The following is a 15,184-nucleotide window of genomic DNA, read 5'->3' as shown; positions in this document are numbered from 1 at the left end:
CTTGCTTCTCTTTCCTTCTTACTCAGCTGTTAAGATTAGCAAGGAAGCAATATGTATTAATATTACGGGTGATCATATTCCTGGTCTGTGGTCCAAAATTTCCACTCTTCCAGAGTTATGCAACTGTAAATTTTGACAATACTCATTACAGATATTTAAGCTATTAAACTATTAAACTGACTCGCAGGCAAGGGCTATAATATGAACAATGTAATATGATAGCAGGAATACAAAGAAATGTCAGCTTTGTTTTGCTTACCTGTGCTGTAAAAGCTAGCAGTTTAGATACAATTCTACTGAGGAAAGTATATTTTATTGATATTGTCTTCTTTGACACAACTGTAACTACTTAGTGAGTATAATTCTAGTTAAGTGCATTCTGGCATTTGCATTTGTAATATGACTCTAATCTACGTGTAATTTGTGTAACAGAAATAAAAATACTTTTTTAGGCCTTACAACTTTTCAAAATCCACATCACCTTGTGGTAATTTGCTGTGTTCTTACACTTTTTTCTTTCTTTCTTTCAGATCAGAATTTGGAAGTTTTCCCAGATTTTGAGGTTCCTGCAAGCACTCAAATGGATGTAATAGATCGCAATGAAGACTTTGCATCAAATGATACCACTGGTGTAGTGAAAGGAGACTTTGGGAAAGGTACTCTGCTAATACACACAGACAGGATAAAAGGGAATCCCTCCTGTGTACACAGTGGTACTGAAGGTGCTGCATATACAGCTAAGAGTTTAAACCAGCACTCCACATCTCAGGTATGTACAGCGAACAAAGAAGGCCAAAGGAAACCTGAAAATATTTTTGTTTCAAGTAAGGAAACTACTTCCAACTCAGAGCCAGGCAATACAGAATGCACATCAGACTTTAAAACACCCAAGGAAGTTTTGTTAAAAGACAATAGACTTGCGGCAGACGTTACCTGTGGAGATACGAAACCCAGCAATAAGGATTCCCAAAAAAGTGAGCCCATGTTAATTATCAGTGCTCAGGATGAGTGTGGAGCATGTGGAACTGATGGCTTGGAAGACAGGACTGAAATACATAAAATAGATGAATCTAGTCATCCTGAAAATAATTTAAATTTGTCTGAGCTTGCACTGAATGAATTAACCAGTCTTGAAAAAACAGAAGATCCCGACACCAAGACTCTGCTCCCTGTTTTGAAAGCTTTGCCCACACACAGCTTTGAAGTGAAATTGTTCACAAAGGAGCAACGAGGTGAGGAGTGTGAAGAATTTACCCTGATGTCAGGAGTTATAAAAAGATCCTCCTCTATAATATCCGATTCAGGCATTGAAAGCGAACCAAGTTCGGTGGCGTGGTCTGATGCTCGTAGCCGGGCACTGGAGCTGCCCAGCGATCGAGAGATCCTGCACCACTTGGTACGAAGGCATGCCATCCACCGAAATTCCCTGGAGGGTGGCCACACAGAAAGCAATACCAGCTTGCCCAGTGGGATCCAAGCGTCACTCACATCCATCAGCTCTTTGCCCTTTGAGGAAGAGGAGAGGGAAGTGGAGCTTACCAAACTGACAAAATCTGTCTCAGCTCCTCAGATCAGTAGCCCAGAAGAACCTGCAGAGGACAAGGATATATCCAAACACAGTGAAGCAACCTCAGGAGACTCAGAAGGAAACTTACAAAGTTGCACGGAAAGAGAGGACGGAGATGGAAAAATAATTGTGGACTTTTCTGAGTGTCAAATTGGCACTGCAAGTGGACAAGCAGAACCAAGACGACATCCCAAACCCTCCTTCAAACACAGTAGCAGTAACACTGAGTTACAGGAGGAGGAGGAAAATGAAGATTTTCCAGAGACTCACTGTAGTTTGAAAAATGCAAGACCATCCATTTCTCCAAAGCAGCTCCGAGATAATGTCTCTGAGTGCCAGTCACTAGAGAGCAATGGTGAGTGCAGCTTAAAAACACTAAGGGCTTATAATTACTTGGACAAAAATATAGATAAGTTTGATACATGCATTGAGGATCCAAAGGATAAACTTAAGCTGGACAGTTTAAAAATACAACAAGGCTTTTACTCCAATAGCGGAATTTCAGGCGAGGAGAGTTTCTCACAAAGCGTAAAGCTGGTACCAGATTTTTGCTATCCTGTTCCAGCTCCCTCAGAGACCTCAACCGATTTTGGCTCAATGCAAGGAGAGTGTGGTAGCTCTCTTGCTGATGAGAGCCCAGCAGTATATGCAGAAATGCAGGAGTTACAAGAAATTGAGCTCAGCGACTCACCTGCCTCAGCAGACCCAGCTGCAGGAGCCTACCAAGCTGAATATCCTCAGGAACCCAACAGCCAAGAACATAAGCTTGTAGCTAATGGCACTGGATTTCATTTGGCAACAACGGAAGGAGTAGCCCTGGAAAGCAGAAAGGCTGTCGATGTGGTTAACCTGTCTGTCTCTTGCACAGCCACCTGTCTTCCCTTTTCTTCTGTCCTCAAAGAGACCCCTGCTATGGTTGGCTTCCCTGCAAAGCAGGCTGCGTTCCCCATCACACGCCAGCCTCTGGGCTCCTTCGGAGTTGTCTCTTCTAATTCCAATGAGATGGATGAAGAGACCAATGAAAGAATGCTGAAGTAAGAATGTCTAATTACTTTCTTCATTAATGTTACTGTAATACCAAGAGACCCTGATGAAGTTTGAGGCCCTGATACAGTAGAACATGCTATAAGCTTGCATTTGGAGACAGTTCCTGCCTGAGGAATTGCAGTATAATTAATTCAAATAGACAAATGGATTATATTGAATAAATTATCTAAATAGACAGGAAGGATGAAAACACAGAAAGACCAAGATTTTCAAAGACATTTGGTCCTTAATTCTCAGGAAAACCAGTGGGATTTAGATGTCTAAATAATCTTTAAGATTTGACTCTCCTTCATGAAGTCAAGGTTACTCAGAATTGAGCAGTGATCCCAGATAGTTCACTATGGCAGTGCAGTAGCCTGTTTTGATCTTCTGCTTAAATAATTCCACTCGTTAGCTAAACTGTGGAACAAGAGCACAGATTGGCTGGCAGGGTCTTAGCTTCAGCTTCTCAAACTGGAAAAATAGGAGAAGTGGAATCCTGGGTAGCTGGAGAAGAGATACTATTTTTTTTTTCTTGCTTCATTGCCCATGGCAAAATTGCCACATCGTGGCCTTGATGTCGCAGTGGCCCATTTCACAGATTGACACACTACCACATGTATACTTCTGTTATGTTTTGGTGTCTCTGCTGTGCTGAGAGAAAACAGTATCACGGGAATTTCTCAACCCATTCAGCTGCCCAAAATATTGGCTGTCAGCATGCACATTCATTTGCAGCCCAAGACTTTGTTTTTATTTTCTTGAAAGCATCTTGAGGTTTGTTTTATAGATCCTGCTGTAAGTCCTGCTTAATCTAAGCACAAAAAAAGAATGTTCCTTCTTTGTGACGCAAAATATTTAAGCATGTATTCATGTACATGAATCCAGAACCTCCAAGTCTATGGTCCGAACACTGGATTTTTCTTTCTTGTGTCCCTTTAAAGTCAGTAGGGATGATGTAAGTGCTCACCATTATACCAAGTGGCCTTAAGCTATCCTCAAGCTTTAAAGGTTTATATCTCCTAAGCTGGTTCATCCTAGTTTTCTACCTAATTCTACAGTTATCTTATGATTATTAATTCCGAAACGCTCTGAATAAGTTTTGCTAAGTCAAAAAGCCACTGAAGAGTTTGGCATCTTCAGCCAGCAAAATGGTTTGGGATGAATTTTTGTGTCAAATTTTACGCCATGAGTAGGAAAGGGGCTAGCTTAATTCTTTCAGCACTGAGTTGCTCTTCCTCTTAGCTATTAAATATTAAAAAAAAAAAACTCAAAACCAAACCAAACCAAAAATATCCACCATATGTGGTGCATCCTTTAACTCCACAGTCTGAGGAATGAGAACACCTTCTACCAGCCTATAAATGCATGTGATGCTAGGAAAATGATACATTTTGCATTTCAGTATCTATAAGGCTGATGATATTGTTAAGATGCAAAATTGCTGATTTTGTATCTTAATCTCATTGTTATGGGCCACTAGAAAATTATTTGTTTTTTTAAATTCTTCATTCCTGAGGCAGATGTGAGGTGCTAATGGGCTTTTCCTGTATGTAGCCAAGTTACTCAGAAACAGATTTTCGTCCCTGCATCCTGATTTCTCTTAATCAGAATAGATAAGGATCAGTATCCAGGCCTCTACTTGAAAGCTGCAAGCATAACTTCTTGCAAATATCAGCCTCCTAATTTCTAGTTTGAAGGTTTGTTGTTGAACACCCAGTTCTATTGTGATTAATTAATGTATTCTCCAGTTTTTATCAGGCCAAAGAAAAATTTAAAAAAGAAATGAAGATTGAAGGATTTCTGTACAGTGACTTATCTGTACTAGCTTCTGATATCCCATATTTTCCACCAGAGGAAGAGGAAGAAAATTTGGAAGATGGAATTCACCTGGTTGTCTGCGTCCATGGATTGGATGGTAAGGCCAGGAGAAATTGCTGTTTGCAAGTCATTTTGGCATAAAGAGAAAAGCGCAGATGTTCAGCAAGTATGAAAGAATGGAAAGTCTAAGGAAATTATTTATGTAGCTAAGTATTTAGTCCTTACTGTGTTATTCGGTCAATTGTAATAAAGGATCTAGGAGAATACTAAATACTTGCTCTAAGAAATGGGTGCTGAAACTTTTTTTTTTGTTATTTAAACAGAATTCTACACCAAAATACATCAGTCCTTCTGTGTAATAGAGGAGTGTGTTACAGTAACTCTTCTTGTCTTTGTTTTTTTGCAGTATGTCACCAGGACAAAAATATTATTTAACCCCTCCCAATGCTTTTATGGGGTATTTAGTGGCTGGATTTAGAAAGTGAGAGAATGAAAATCATTATTCACTGCAGAGGAAGCATGGCCTGTAATTTCTTACCTATATGTTTTCTAAGCAGAAAATAGATATGTACAACTTGAAACTTCTCTTGACAAATTATTGGCATCAATGGGAAAGGTGTACCTTGAATCTACAGAGAAGGAGGGGTGGAGACTCTGAAATCTCAGGCATTCTCAGCAGTGGAAAACAAACACTTGCTGGCTTGAGCAAGGACGATTTGCCATTCAATATCTCAGTGGGAGTAATGTCCTTCTCATGAGGTAGAAGTACCTCCTTTTCCAACAAAACCTTTCAGAAGACTCTGAAATTTCCTAGAATGCAATGAAGCATCTCACAAAATATTGGGAGCTTGCCAGTATTTCAGCATCATCTCTAATTGTGAATACACAGAGGCAGGCTACTCTACATCTGAAGGTACAGCCCTACACCCCAGTACATATGCCAAGGTCCCTGGCAGGGCTATATTGTCCTCTGGGAGCCTCACCAGCTGTCAAGGTGGAAGGACAGACCTCAGTTTTTTCTCTTTTTGTCTTACCTCTGCTGTTCAGCAAATATGAGACAGAGTTATTCTGAGCCTGATCTTTGTCCTTTCTTTCCAACCATTTCTGCACCCCCCAGTAGCAGGAGGTGAGGTCCAGTTCTGTCTTGTGCAGGCTGCAGATATTCTCGCTCTCCTGCTGTTTCAATGCATGATCCTGTGGTGTGGTAAGCTGTCTTAACACTGCTTAGCAAGAGCTCCCTGACATCTAGGTTTGTAGGAAGACAAATGTATTAAATTGTCTCTATATTAGTTATTTTTCTGTTGAATTACGTCTTGTAAAATACCATTTATTTCTAGGTAACAGTGCAGATCTGCGACTGGTAAAGACTTTTATAGAACTGGGACTCCCTGGTGGAAAACTAGACTTCCTAATGTCTGAAAGAAATCAGGTAGTACAGAACTAATTTCTGTCTTCCTTTAGATCTGCTACAAGCTGTTAACATTGCTGAAACAGGGCCTTCAGCAAAGCCTTTTCACCAGCTGAATAAAGCAAAAGCACTAGGGAATTCAGGGAATTTTATTTATTATTTACTAGAAAGGCCTGGTCCTGTTCCTGTCTAATTTGATAGGGTGTTCAAACCCACAAGAAGATATTCCTAGCATTAAAGTCAAAGGCAGTGACATTAGCATTTATAGGACTAGACTTTAGAAGAAGGAGGAAATGCATTTATTCTGTCAGTTTGCAAACTTAGCAGCATGGTGCCTCTGCCTTTTGGATGCCAGGCAACACAGCACTGACAGAAAGCAGCAAGGTTAGTGATGCTGAATACTCCAGAGGATGTGGAGTATCCAGCAGCTGTTGTCAGTTTTCTTTGCTGCATCAGCCGTTGTTTTTCCTGTTGCAATGTTTGCAAGATTTATTTCCCTAAATGATAAAGAAGCATCCTCCAGAAAAATTCATTGCTAGTCTAGGCAGAGAAAAAGAAATTAATTCTGTGCTTTGCTCTGCAATGAACCCATATTTGTGACACAGAGGCCTAACTTTATGCACAAGATAAGGATTTCCAGTGCCCAGTCAGAAACATTATTCTGATTTATGAGCAGCTGAGAAACTTGAGTCAAAACTTCCCAACCTTCTTTGTTCAACAGCTGTTACATTTTGAAGTGGCCAGTTGGTGTTAGTCTGTGAACTTGCCACCTTCCAGTGCACATCTCTGTCAGCAGCAGACCTGCACAGTGAACGCAAGCAAGATGAAAATAATGAGGAGACCACTTCAGACTTGCATCAAACCCTCTTCTCATGTTTTCAGAGAATTAAACATCTTACAACATCTCTATTTAACATTATCCAGAGCGCATAATGGGAACTTTTGTTGCTCTTACAGACTGGGAAGGTGAAGAAGTTCCCATGGCACTGGAAATAGAACCTGTGTGGTTTATGACTATTTGGATACTGTAAAGCATCCTGTCACATTTTTTTTTTCCCTTCTCTGAGAACCACACTAAAAATGACCCAAGAAATGAGTCGTTTATCTGAAGTTTGGCTTATAGAGGAAAATGCAAATCACTTTTTTTTAGGCACTCATTTGCGATACTTTTGACAAGCTCAGTCAAGCTGAGATGATACTAAAGGGTGGAGATGTAACCAGGTGAAATATGGCATTTGATGTGTTTTGTTTATGATTAATGTTCAGGCTGATATTCTTCCACTTTTAAAGAACCTGAAAGATTTGAGAGAATGAGCCTAGGAGGAAATCATTAATTATCAATGCACACAAAACAAACGGGCAGAAGGTTAGTGGACTGTTTGTCGTTTATGAGAACATTTATTTTAAGGCGTATTGCAAAGTGAATCTGCTCATGTTTTCCTTTGCAAGAGCTGCAATTAGCAAGATGAGTTGTGTCACAAAAGCATTAATTACTGATATGTTTGCTCTGAATAGCTGTTCCAACATTTGATGATTGTTTTTGTGGCATCTCATTAGTTATGAGTTTGATTTAGAGTCCTGTTGGATTGCCAAACGACACAGTTCTGAATAAGATCTATGTGCAGTCGTACAGACTGGAAAATACATTATTTGTTTTATTGTATCACAACTGGCAGTACTGTTGCAAGCAACAAATTGTTTGCTCCTCTCTAACACTCATTCTCTTACTGATAACTGATAACAAACATACAACATTTCATTAAGATGGCCAAGAATTTTGTGATTACATCCTTAACATCAGCATAACCTGCGTGTCAGTGTATAATGCTGTAAACTATTTTGTTGTAGTATCTGTTAATTCCTAAATGCCAAAAGCTTTTCTTCCATGTGGTATGGTGTTTAGAGCAGCTGAGCATTAGCAGTTCTCACCAGTGTCAAGTCAAGCTCTTTTAAGATACACTTATGACTCTGGAATCACTCAGCCTAATGTTGTTAATCTTACTATTAATAATTCATAGGTCCAGGTTTATCCTGACACTTGCCAAAGTTAAAGGCACAGTCAATAGAGAAAAAGAAGCAACCACAGGAGGTAATTTAATCCCCTTAAAATATGAATTGTCTTCTAGAGGGCCCTGTTTCCATTCCCTACAGAGTGTAGGATTACTTTAGTCCTAAATTGAATTATCAGGTTGTGTTCTTGAAGCTAAAAGGTACAATATAGACTCAGAGACTCTATGACAGAAAATTTTGCTTTACCTTACCTACAAGCTCACTAAGGACAGTGAATTTCCACATGAGCCTTAGCAGTAGCTATGTGACGCACACTAACCCATAGTGTTGTTCCTACTATTAATGCTATGTGAGAAAGAAAATACTTGTCTTTAGTGAGTTTGCAATATTAGTTGGAAGCTATCTGCTAATAAACTGAAAGTGAAACTTCATGACTGTGTTTGCAAAGGAGAACTTCAATTTTTAGAGGACCTGCAGACTGAGAAAAATACCTCTCCCTCCCCCCTTGAGCATGTATAAAAAAATTAACTAATTGTTACATTTCTGCTTGCATTTTACTTTGAAAATAACATCAGCCATCAGCCCGCAATAAATGAAAAATATTTTAATTCACTGACTCATTCCGTTTTTCACCAGACTGATACTTTTGCTGATTTTGATACAATGACTGACCGATTATTGGATGAAATTATTCAGCATATCCAGTTGTACAACCTCTCCATATCCCGAATAAGGTAAGCATTCTGGTAGTTAATAGTCTGTAACTGTTTGAGTTACATGAGCAACATTCAGGGAAATTAGCTTTTCCAGAAGTGCCCTGTGTCAAAAGCTATTAAATCAGTGAGATTAATTTTTACATTGTTACAGATGGAAAACTATCTACTACGCTTGAAAAAAAAAGTTAAACTAAAGGATGTTCCTGAAAGCTGTGATAGCGTCCCCTCAAAAGCCATTTGTGGCACCCTTATTTTTAATTTAAATAAAATGCAGATGGTTTTTGTGTTAATGTAGTTCTTTCTTTCCCAACAGTTTTATTGGACATTCCCTTGGTAATGTCATCATTCGATCTGTACTAACTCGCCCCAGGTTTCGCTATTACCTCAACAAGTTACACACCTTCCTGTCCCTCTCTGGGCCTCACCTGGGAACTCTTTACAACAACAGCACTTTGGTTAGTACAGGTAAGAGTTGATGGGAAAGCTATGACTGGCTGCAGTCCATGGCAGAATGCATGAGAAAGCAACACATGGAGGTAGCAATAAATCATAAAATCATGACTCATACACTGAAGTTGTGGAAAATATTTCTGAAGACTTCAAATCCCCACAGAAAAAATTGCCGTGAGAGGGGCTTTCTGTAAATACTACAAGGTCCAGCACAGTGGTCCCTGGCAAACCCAAGGGTATGCAGCAGTGAGATATGACCTTGGTTCCACAGTATTCTTCCACTTCTCTGTATCCTGACAATAAAGAGAGACATCTCCAGGACTGAACAAAACACAGTGCTATGGGAGTGGAACAACACACACTTCAGCCTTCCTGAGTGTTTATGCTACCATGACATGGATAATTATAGAATCTTAGAATCATAGAATAGTTTGGATGGGAAAGGACATTTAAAGGTCATCTAGTCCAAACCCCCTTCAACCAGATCAGGTGGTCAGAGCCTCATCCAACCTGGCCTTGAATGTTTCCAGGGATGGGGCATCCACCACCTCTCTGGGCTACCTGTTCCAGTGTTCCACCACCCTCATAGTAAAAAATTTCTTCCTTGTATCTAGTCCGAATCTACCCTCTTTTATTTTAAAACCATTACCTCTGTCCTGTGAGACCCTTAGACTTTTCTCCCTGTTGAGTACCAATGTAAGAGGAAACAAAGACTTACACTGAGTTACAGTGCTACCCTTGCTGTAAGCACATGTCTTTGATCCCCTTGGTTCATAATTAGCAAACAGGATAAAAATATGCACCAATTTTCATTCCAGGTCTATGGCTCATGCAGAAGTTGAAAAAGTCTGGGTCACTTTTGCAACTGACTTTCAGGGACAATGCAGATCTGCGCAAGTGTTTCCTCTATCAGCTCAGCCAAAAAACGGGTGAGTAGGGCTTGATGTGGCTGCGTAAATATCAAGGGCTATACCAAAGAATTGTGCTGGATTGCCGTGTCCTCCAGGGAGTAAAGGAAATCTGCATTTTCTTAATAATCTTTCTGTGAACACTCTTTCTTTCAAGAAGGGCTGCTCTGTTTAAAATCTAATATTTATTTTATCTGTGCATTTTTTTTTGGTGCCAGTTATCAGTGAATGTATTTGCCGAACTGTTAGCATCAAATAAGACCTCCATACTGTAGTAAGCATGTACCTAAGTTTATATTCCATAAGCATGAAATATCATTCTTGACAGGCCACCACTGCTTATTTTATGCTACTAGATGAAAACATTTTTTTTTGTTTTAACTTTAACATCTCTTGCCTCTAAGAAATATACCTCTGTGAGATGAAAAGCAAATTTTATTCATGTCTGTTTATAGATGACTTTGTAGTACAGAGAGAGATGTACAGACTTACACTGGAAAAATGATGTCTAAATAGAAATATTTTTATCCCTTCCTTGGTCTGTCATGAATAAATGAAAAAAAAACAGGCTTTTCTTAAGAAAAGAAAGTGAACATGATCCTTCTGTTCCAGCAAATGTTTTCTTTTAAGAGTTACTTTTAATATAGTGTGTGAACAAACTAGTGCTAAGTAGGTAGTCACAAGGTCACTACTCGGTATTTAATTTTTTTCTCATACTTTGATACATTGCTAATAGGAAACAAATACTATGTTAAGATGCATATAACTTCTTAATTTTTAGTCTGACAGACATAGAGCTGTTTCATACTATTATGAACACACTACATGACAAAATGAATGATGGGAAACTGCTATCTTTGCATTATTTGAATTTCCTTATTTGAATTTCCCCCTTGATTCTCTGACCCTCATTTCTGTGGAGTAGAGTTGATGCCTGCCTCATTACTGTTACATTCAAATAAAATTGAGTCTACACAGAAAGCTCACATTGTAACTTCCTAAGCAAAGAATTCACAAGCATATGTTATGAGTCGAAGTGATTTGTAGTTTGTTAGCTTAGTAGACTAGATATCTAAGAGGCTATAAATGGAAGTGTTGTCCCTGCAAAAGCAGAAAGCAGAAATTTAAATGTCAAGAGGGTTGTCCGGAAAGTCAGATTTATGCAGGTGGATGATGATTAGGTGAAAAATCTGAAGAAGTAAGTAGGTCCAGATATGAAAGTAAGAGCTGGCATACTGAGTCAAAATAGAGGTGCCCCTACTCTAGCATCCTGCTCCCAGAAGTAGTTGAGAGAACCTACAGAGGGAGAAGTGTCAGAAGCACTGTTCTGCCTACTTTCCCAGATAACTCTTCATACCTCCAGCAATTTCTGACTTTCTTCTTAAAGAAGAAGTCCCTGCTACTTTTCAATCCCTTTAAATGTTCCCTGTGCTCATATTGGTAGAAAAAATAAACATTATTCCCTATTGAACCTCTTAAATTGATTTTGGATATGGTAGCACTCACTGTTGCTTCTCCTACCTCTTACCTCAGACTGAAGTCACAAACTTAGTTGGTTTGATTGCACAAAAAGAAAATGATAGACAGCTTCAGTCAGGCTTAGTAAAGGCAGCCAGCAGGACTCTTCTTTGTGGTGGTGATGGTCAACTTTTCTGTGAAAATCTAGAAATCAAAGGACTTGGTTCTGGGCCCCTTTACCATACGGGGGAGGGAAAGATGAAGGTCTTCTGTGTTCAGGATGCTCTCTGGACTAGTAGACTATATTATTGTGTCCATTTTCATGCTTTTCAGCTGAATGCAGATGATGGAGGGCTCAAGAAACCACAGGCAGGGCAAACAGCAGAAGCCTGTTTCCATAGTCCATCAGTGGCCCCATTACCTCCAGGGAAGAGGGAGGATTCCTGATTTCCAGTCCATGTAACAGCAGTGTGCATTTATCAAGGGACTGCTGAATGCAGGGACTGGATCTCAAGGCTCCCTCAATACTAATTTAATAGTATGACATCATAGCAGTGAAGTTGGTTCCTCTTCTCCTCTTCTATTATGTTCTAAAATTGTACTAATTTGTGTTATTTTTTAATGTAATTCCCATTCGTGTGAACACTTATGTATCCAAAGCCACTCATTGTCTGTAGTGGGACTGTACATGTGCTTCCAATGCTTAGAGGCATAAATATTTGCAAGATTAAGGTTTTAGTTCAACACTTTTTTTCAAGCAGAGACCGTTCTTGGGTTTTTTTATTGACATACAATTAACCTGTACGAGTGTTGATAAGCAACAAACAGTTCGCAGAAGCCATAGAAATGGGTTTAAGCTATTATGAATCTTTCTAAGCTTGTGTTTAATTTTTTAATTATTATCATCTGTTTTGCATTGTAGATTTTCAAATGTGTGTGAATATGAGGTGACACTGTATGTATTTTCATTGCTGTGCATCATTGTGATAAATGTATTCAATGCATTTGCCACAGGTCTTCAGTACTTTAAAAATGTTGTGTTAGTGGCCTCACCCCAAGACAGATACGTACCCTTTCATTCAGCAAGAATAGAAATGTGCAAAAATGCACTTAAGGACAGACACACAGGTATGTTGAAGATTATTTCTGTTTTTACAGAGCTGTTGAGGAATTGTGTTTTTGTATAACTGAGGCCATTGCCTTAGAAGGGTTTTTCATCAGCATGATGAAAACTCAAATGTGTATGTGATAAGGAAGAAAGTGTTCTCTTCCCACAGGAAATTACTGAAATCAATAAAAGAAGCTTTTTAAGAAGCTCTTTGTCTGATGAAAACTAATTTCAATCAGGTCATAATCAAAGGTTTCTTACTGTTCCTTCCCCTTCCCTCTAATTTACTTTTTTTTTTTTTAAGTGATGATAATAGAACTAGCTCTGGGGAATGTTTTTTTCTCTAGTCTAGTGATTTGCTAGTATTGTCTTACCTTTGTTTCACATAATTAAATATCTCTCAGCACATCCAAAGTTAGGGGGCTTTCCCATTGTTTTTGATAGTGTTTGGATGATTGCCAGGTAATTTAAGGGACAGATCTAAAATCATATTGGTTTGTAATAAAATCTGCAAAGCGCATCAGGATTCATGCAATCAGAGGCCTAAACCTCCTGTAGGCTCAGGCTGAGTATTGTTCCAAGTATTAACTTTGTTATTAACAGTTTCCCTCATTTATAAAATGTTTCATGGCTTCAGTTTGATACCACTTCCAGAAATAACGTTCAGTGTAATTTCCTACCCATTTCACATATGTGATTACCTAGAAATTGAGGTACTCTTTGGAGGTAGAAAGAGACACCCAGGCCCAATAATCAACATGGTTGCCTTCACATGTCTTACCTAAATTACTCCTCTTTCTATCCTACCTCGGATAAGAATTAAAAGGCAATTTTCTAACTCTCTCTTTCAGTGGTTGTTTCTCAGGGAGAGGTTTGACCTAGCAGGAGCCAGAGCTACATTTAGCGTAGATCATTTATGAGTTCAAGTTTCCTGAGCCTTTGTTTTTGCCCTATAAACTCCTCAACTATCTGCATGATGTCCTTCCTGCATTAAATTCCCCAGAGAAACCCAAATGGACCTCTATGTCTTGCCAGATCCTTTTGCGTTTGAATTCACAGGCAGAGTGAGTCCAGGCTCCTGAAGGAAACAAGAGCATTTCCTTCCACCGCAGAGGAAATGAGACTAAATGCTGAGGAGTGTCCCACTCTTCATGCCAGGAGGTTCAGCAGACCTCTTTGGATAGCCAGTGCTTCTGTTAGATTAACAGCGTCCTGGCACTTGGCAAATCTTTGAAATGAACTGCTATCTCTTGCATTTTGGCCTTGCTTCTGTTTTCCCTCTCATTGACACTGTAATTAAATGATATTGGAAGGAAAGAGGGGTTCTGGGAGCTTTGGTGTGTAGGTGTGACATCTGAACTCTTTTGCAGGTCCTGTTTATGCAGAAATGATTAACAACCTGCTCCAGCCTTTGATTGGGGCGAAGGACTGCACTTTGATCAGACACAATGTGTTCCATGCTCTGCCAAACACCGCCAACACATTGATAGGCCGGGCTGCCCACATTGCCGTGCTGGACTCTGAACTTTTCCTGGAGAAGTTTTTCCTCGTGGCAGGACTCAACTACTTCAAATAGTGCCTGAAGTACTGGGTAACAGAGGCAAACCTTTTCATTGAGTGGAGGAGAATCCCTTAGCCAAAAGAGTGCAGTGTTAGAAGTGAGATCAGGTGGGACTTTCAAACTCTCCATTTCCATTTCTGTTTCACAGAATAAAGTGCTATGGCTTTAAGGCATTCAAGCTTCCAAATATTGGTGCTTTTGGAAGAAATAAATATTCCTCTTCAGTTTCTATGTTCTTTGTCCGCATAAAGACATGAGCCACTTTTGAAGTACAGAATCAGAATAAGAAGGCTAATTGCCTAATTGTGATTGGACCAATATGATCCCTATTTATCCTGAATGTTAACCCAGGAACTTGGCTGTCTTTGATTTAATACTTATTTGCATATTAACCAAGTTATACATTTGTAGCACTTTTGAAGTAATTAACATAAGAGGAAACAAGCATATATGAACTCAGGTTAAAACCTCCTTTATGATGAACTGAGAAGTCTGAAAAACATTTATGAAAGTTTAAATGTTTCCATATGTTGAAAGAAAATATTTGGATGATTCCATTACTGGTAATATTTTGTAACTTAAGTACATTCAAATAATGGAAAGGAGTGAAATATTTAACTTAGAATGCAGAAATAGTTGTATTTTTCTTTTTTTTTTTTTTAAAAAAAAAAGACAACTTTGATTTGGGAATAACTTTGTTCAAGTTAGAAGCAGCCAAACCAAGAGGAGTCTATTGGATTACTTGTAAAATATCAGTGGCATCTGTTAGCATTTCTTCTGTTTACATTTATAGAGGATCATTATTGTGCTTGTTATAACCTTGGAGGTACAACTTTTATTTTTACATTTGTATCTAAGTACATTTACCCCGATAAATTTTTTGTTTTAAAAATTTTATTATTTTATGTGATATGAAATTCAAAATCTAGCCAGTAATATTCCTAAAAAAAACCCAATCAGATGAAAATAGGCTGGAGACAGAGTGCTAAGGATTGTGGAAAGTTTAAAAAATATAAATAGGTATTCTTAAGCTCCTCTGCAATGCTCTACTAATGCTTTACTAATGCCCATTTGCAGTGCTATATACAATTCTAATTATTATATGGTTACAGCTGGTTGAAACATTTAAAAATTAATTCATACAAAGATAT

The 15,184-nt window shown here is 38.7% G+C and overlaps 1 protein-coding gene across 1 annotated transcript in view; it reads left to right on the top strand.

The window, feature by feature from the left end:
• Window positions 1-14,325, top strand: part of FAM135B (family with sequence similarity 135 member B) — a 194,181-nt gene extending 179,856 nt beyond the window's left edge. The window contains exons 13-20 of the mRNA XM_086742651.1: window positions 531-2,601; window positions 4,345-4,511; window positions 5,752-5,843; window positions 8,469-8,566; window positions 8,862-9,013; window positions 9,817-9,927; window positions 12,379-12,492; window positions 13,843-14,325. Coding sequence (XP_086598777.1) covers window positions 531-2,601; window positions 4,345-4,511; window positions 5,752-5,843; window positions 8,469-8,566; window positions 8,862-9,013; window positions 9,817-9,927; window positions 12,379-12,492; window positions 13,843-14,048 — 3,011 coding nt within the window. The 3' untranslated portion in view covers window positions 14,049-14,325. The remainder of the gene's footprint in view (window positions 1-530; window positions 2,602-4,344; window positions 4,512-5,751; window positions 5,844-8,468; window positions 8,567-8,861; window positions 9,014-9,816; window positions 9,928-12,378; window positions 12,493-13,842) is intronic.
• Window positions 14,326-15,184: the final 859 nt, after the last annotated feature.

The sequence above is a fragment of the Chlamydotis macqueenii genome, chromosome 2, assembly GCF_036417535.1.
Source record: "Chlamydotis macqueenii isolate bChlMac1 chromosome 2, bChlMac1.mat, whole genome shotgun sequence".
Lineage (NCBI taxonomy): Eukaryota > Metazoa > Chordata > Aves > Otidiformes > Otididae > Chlamydotis > Chlamydotis macqueenii.
This window is presented reverse-complemented; position numbering and strand designations above follow the sequence as displayed.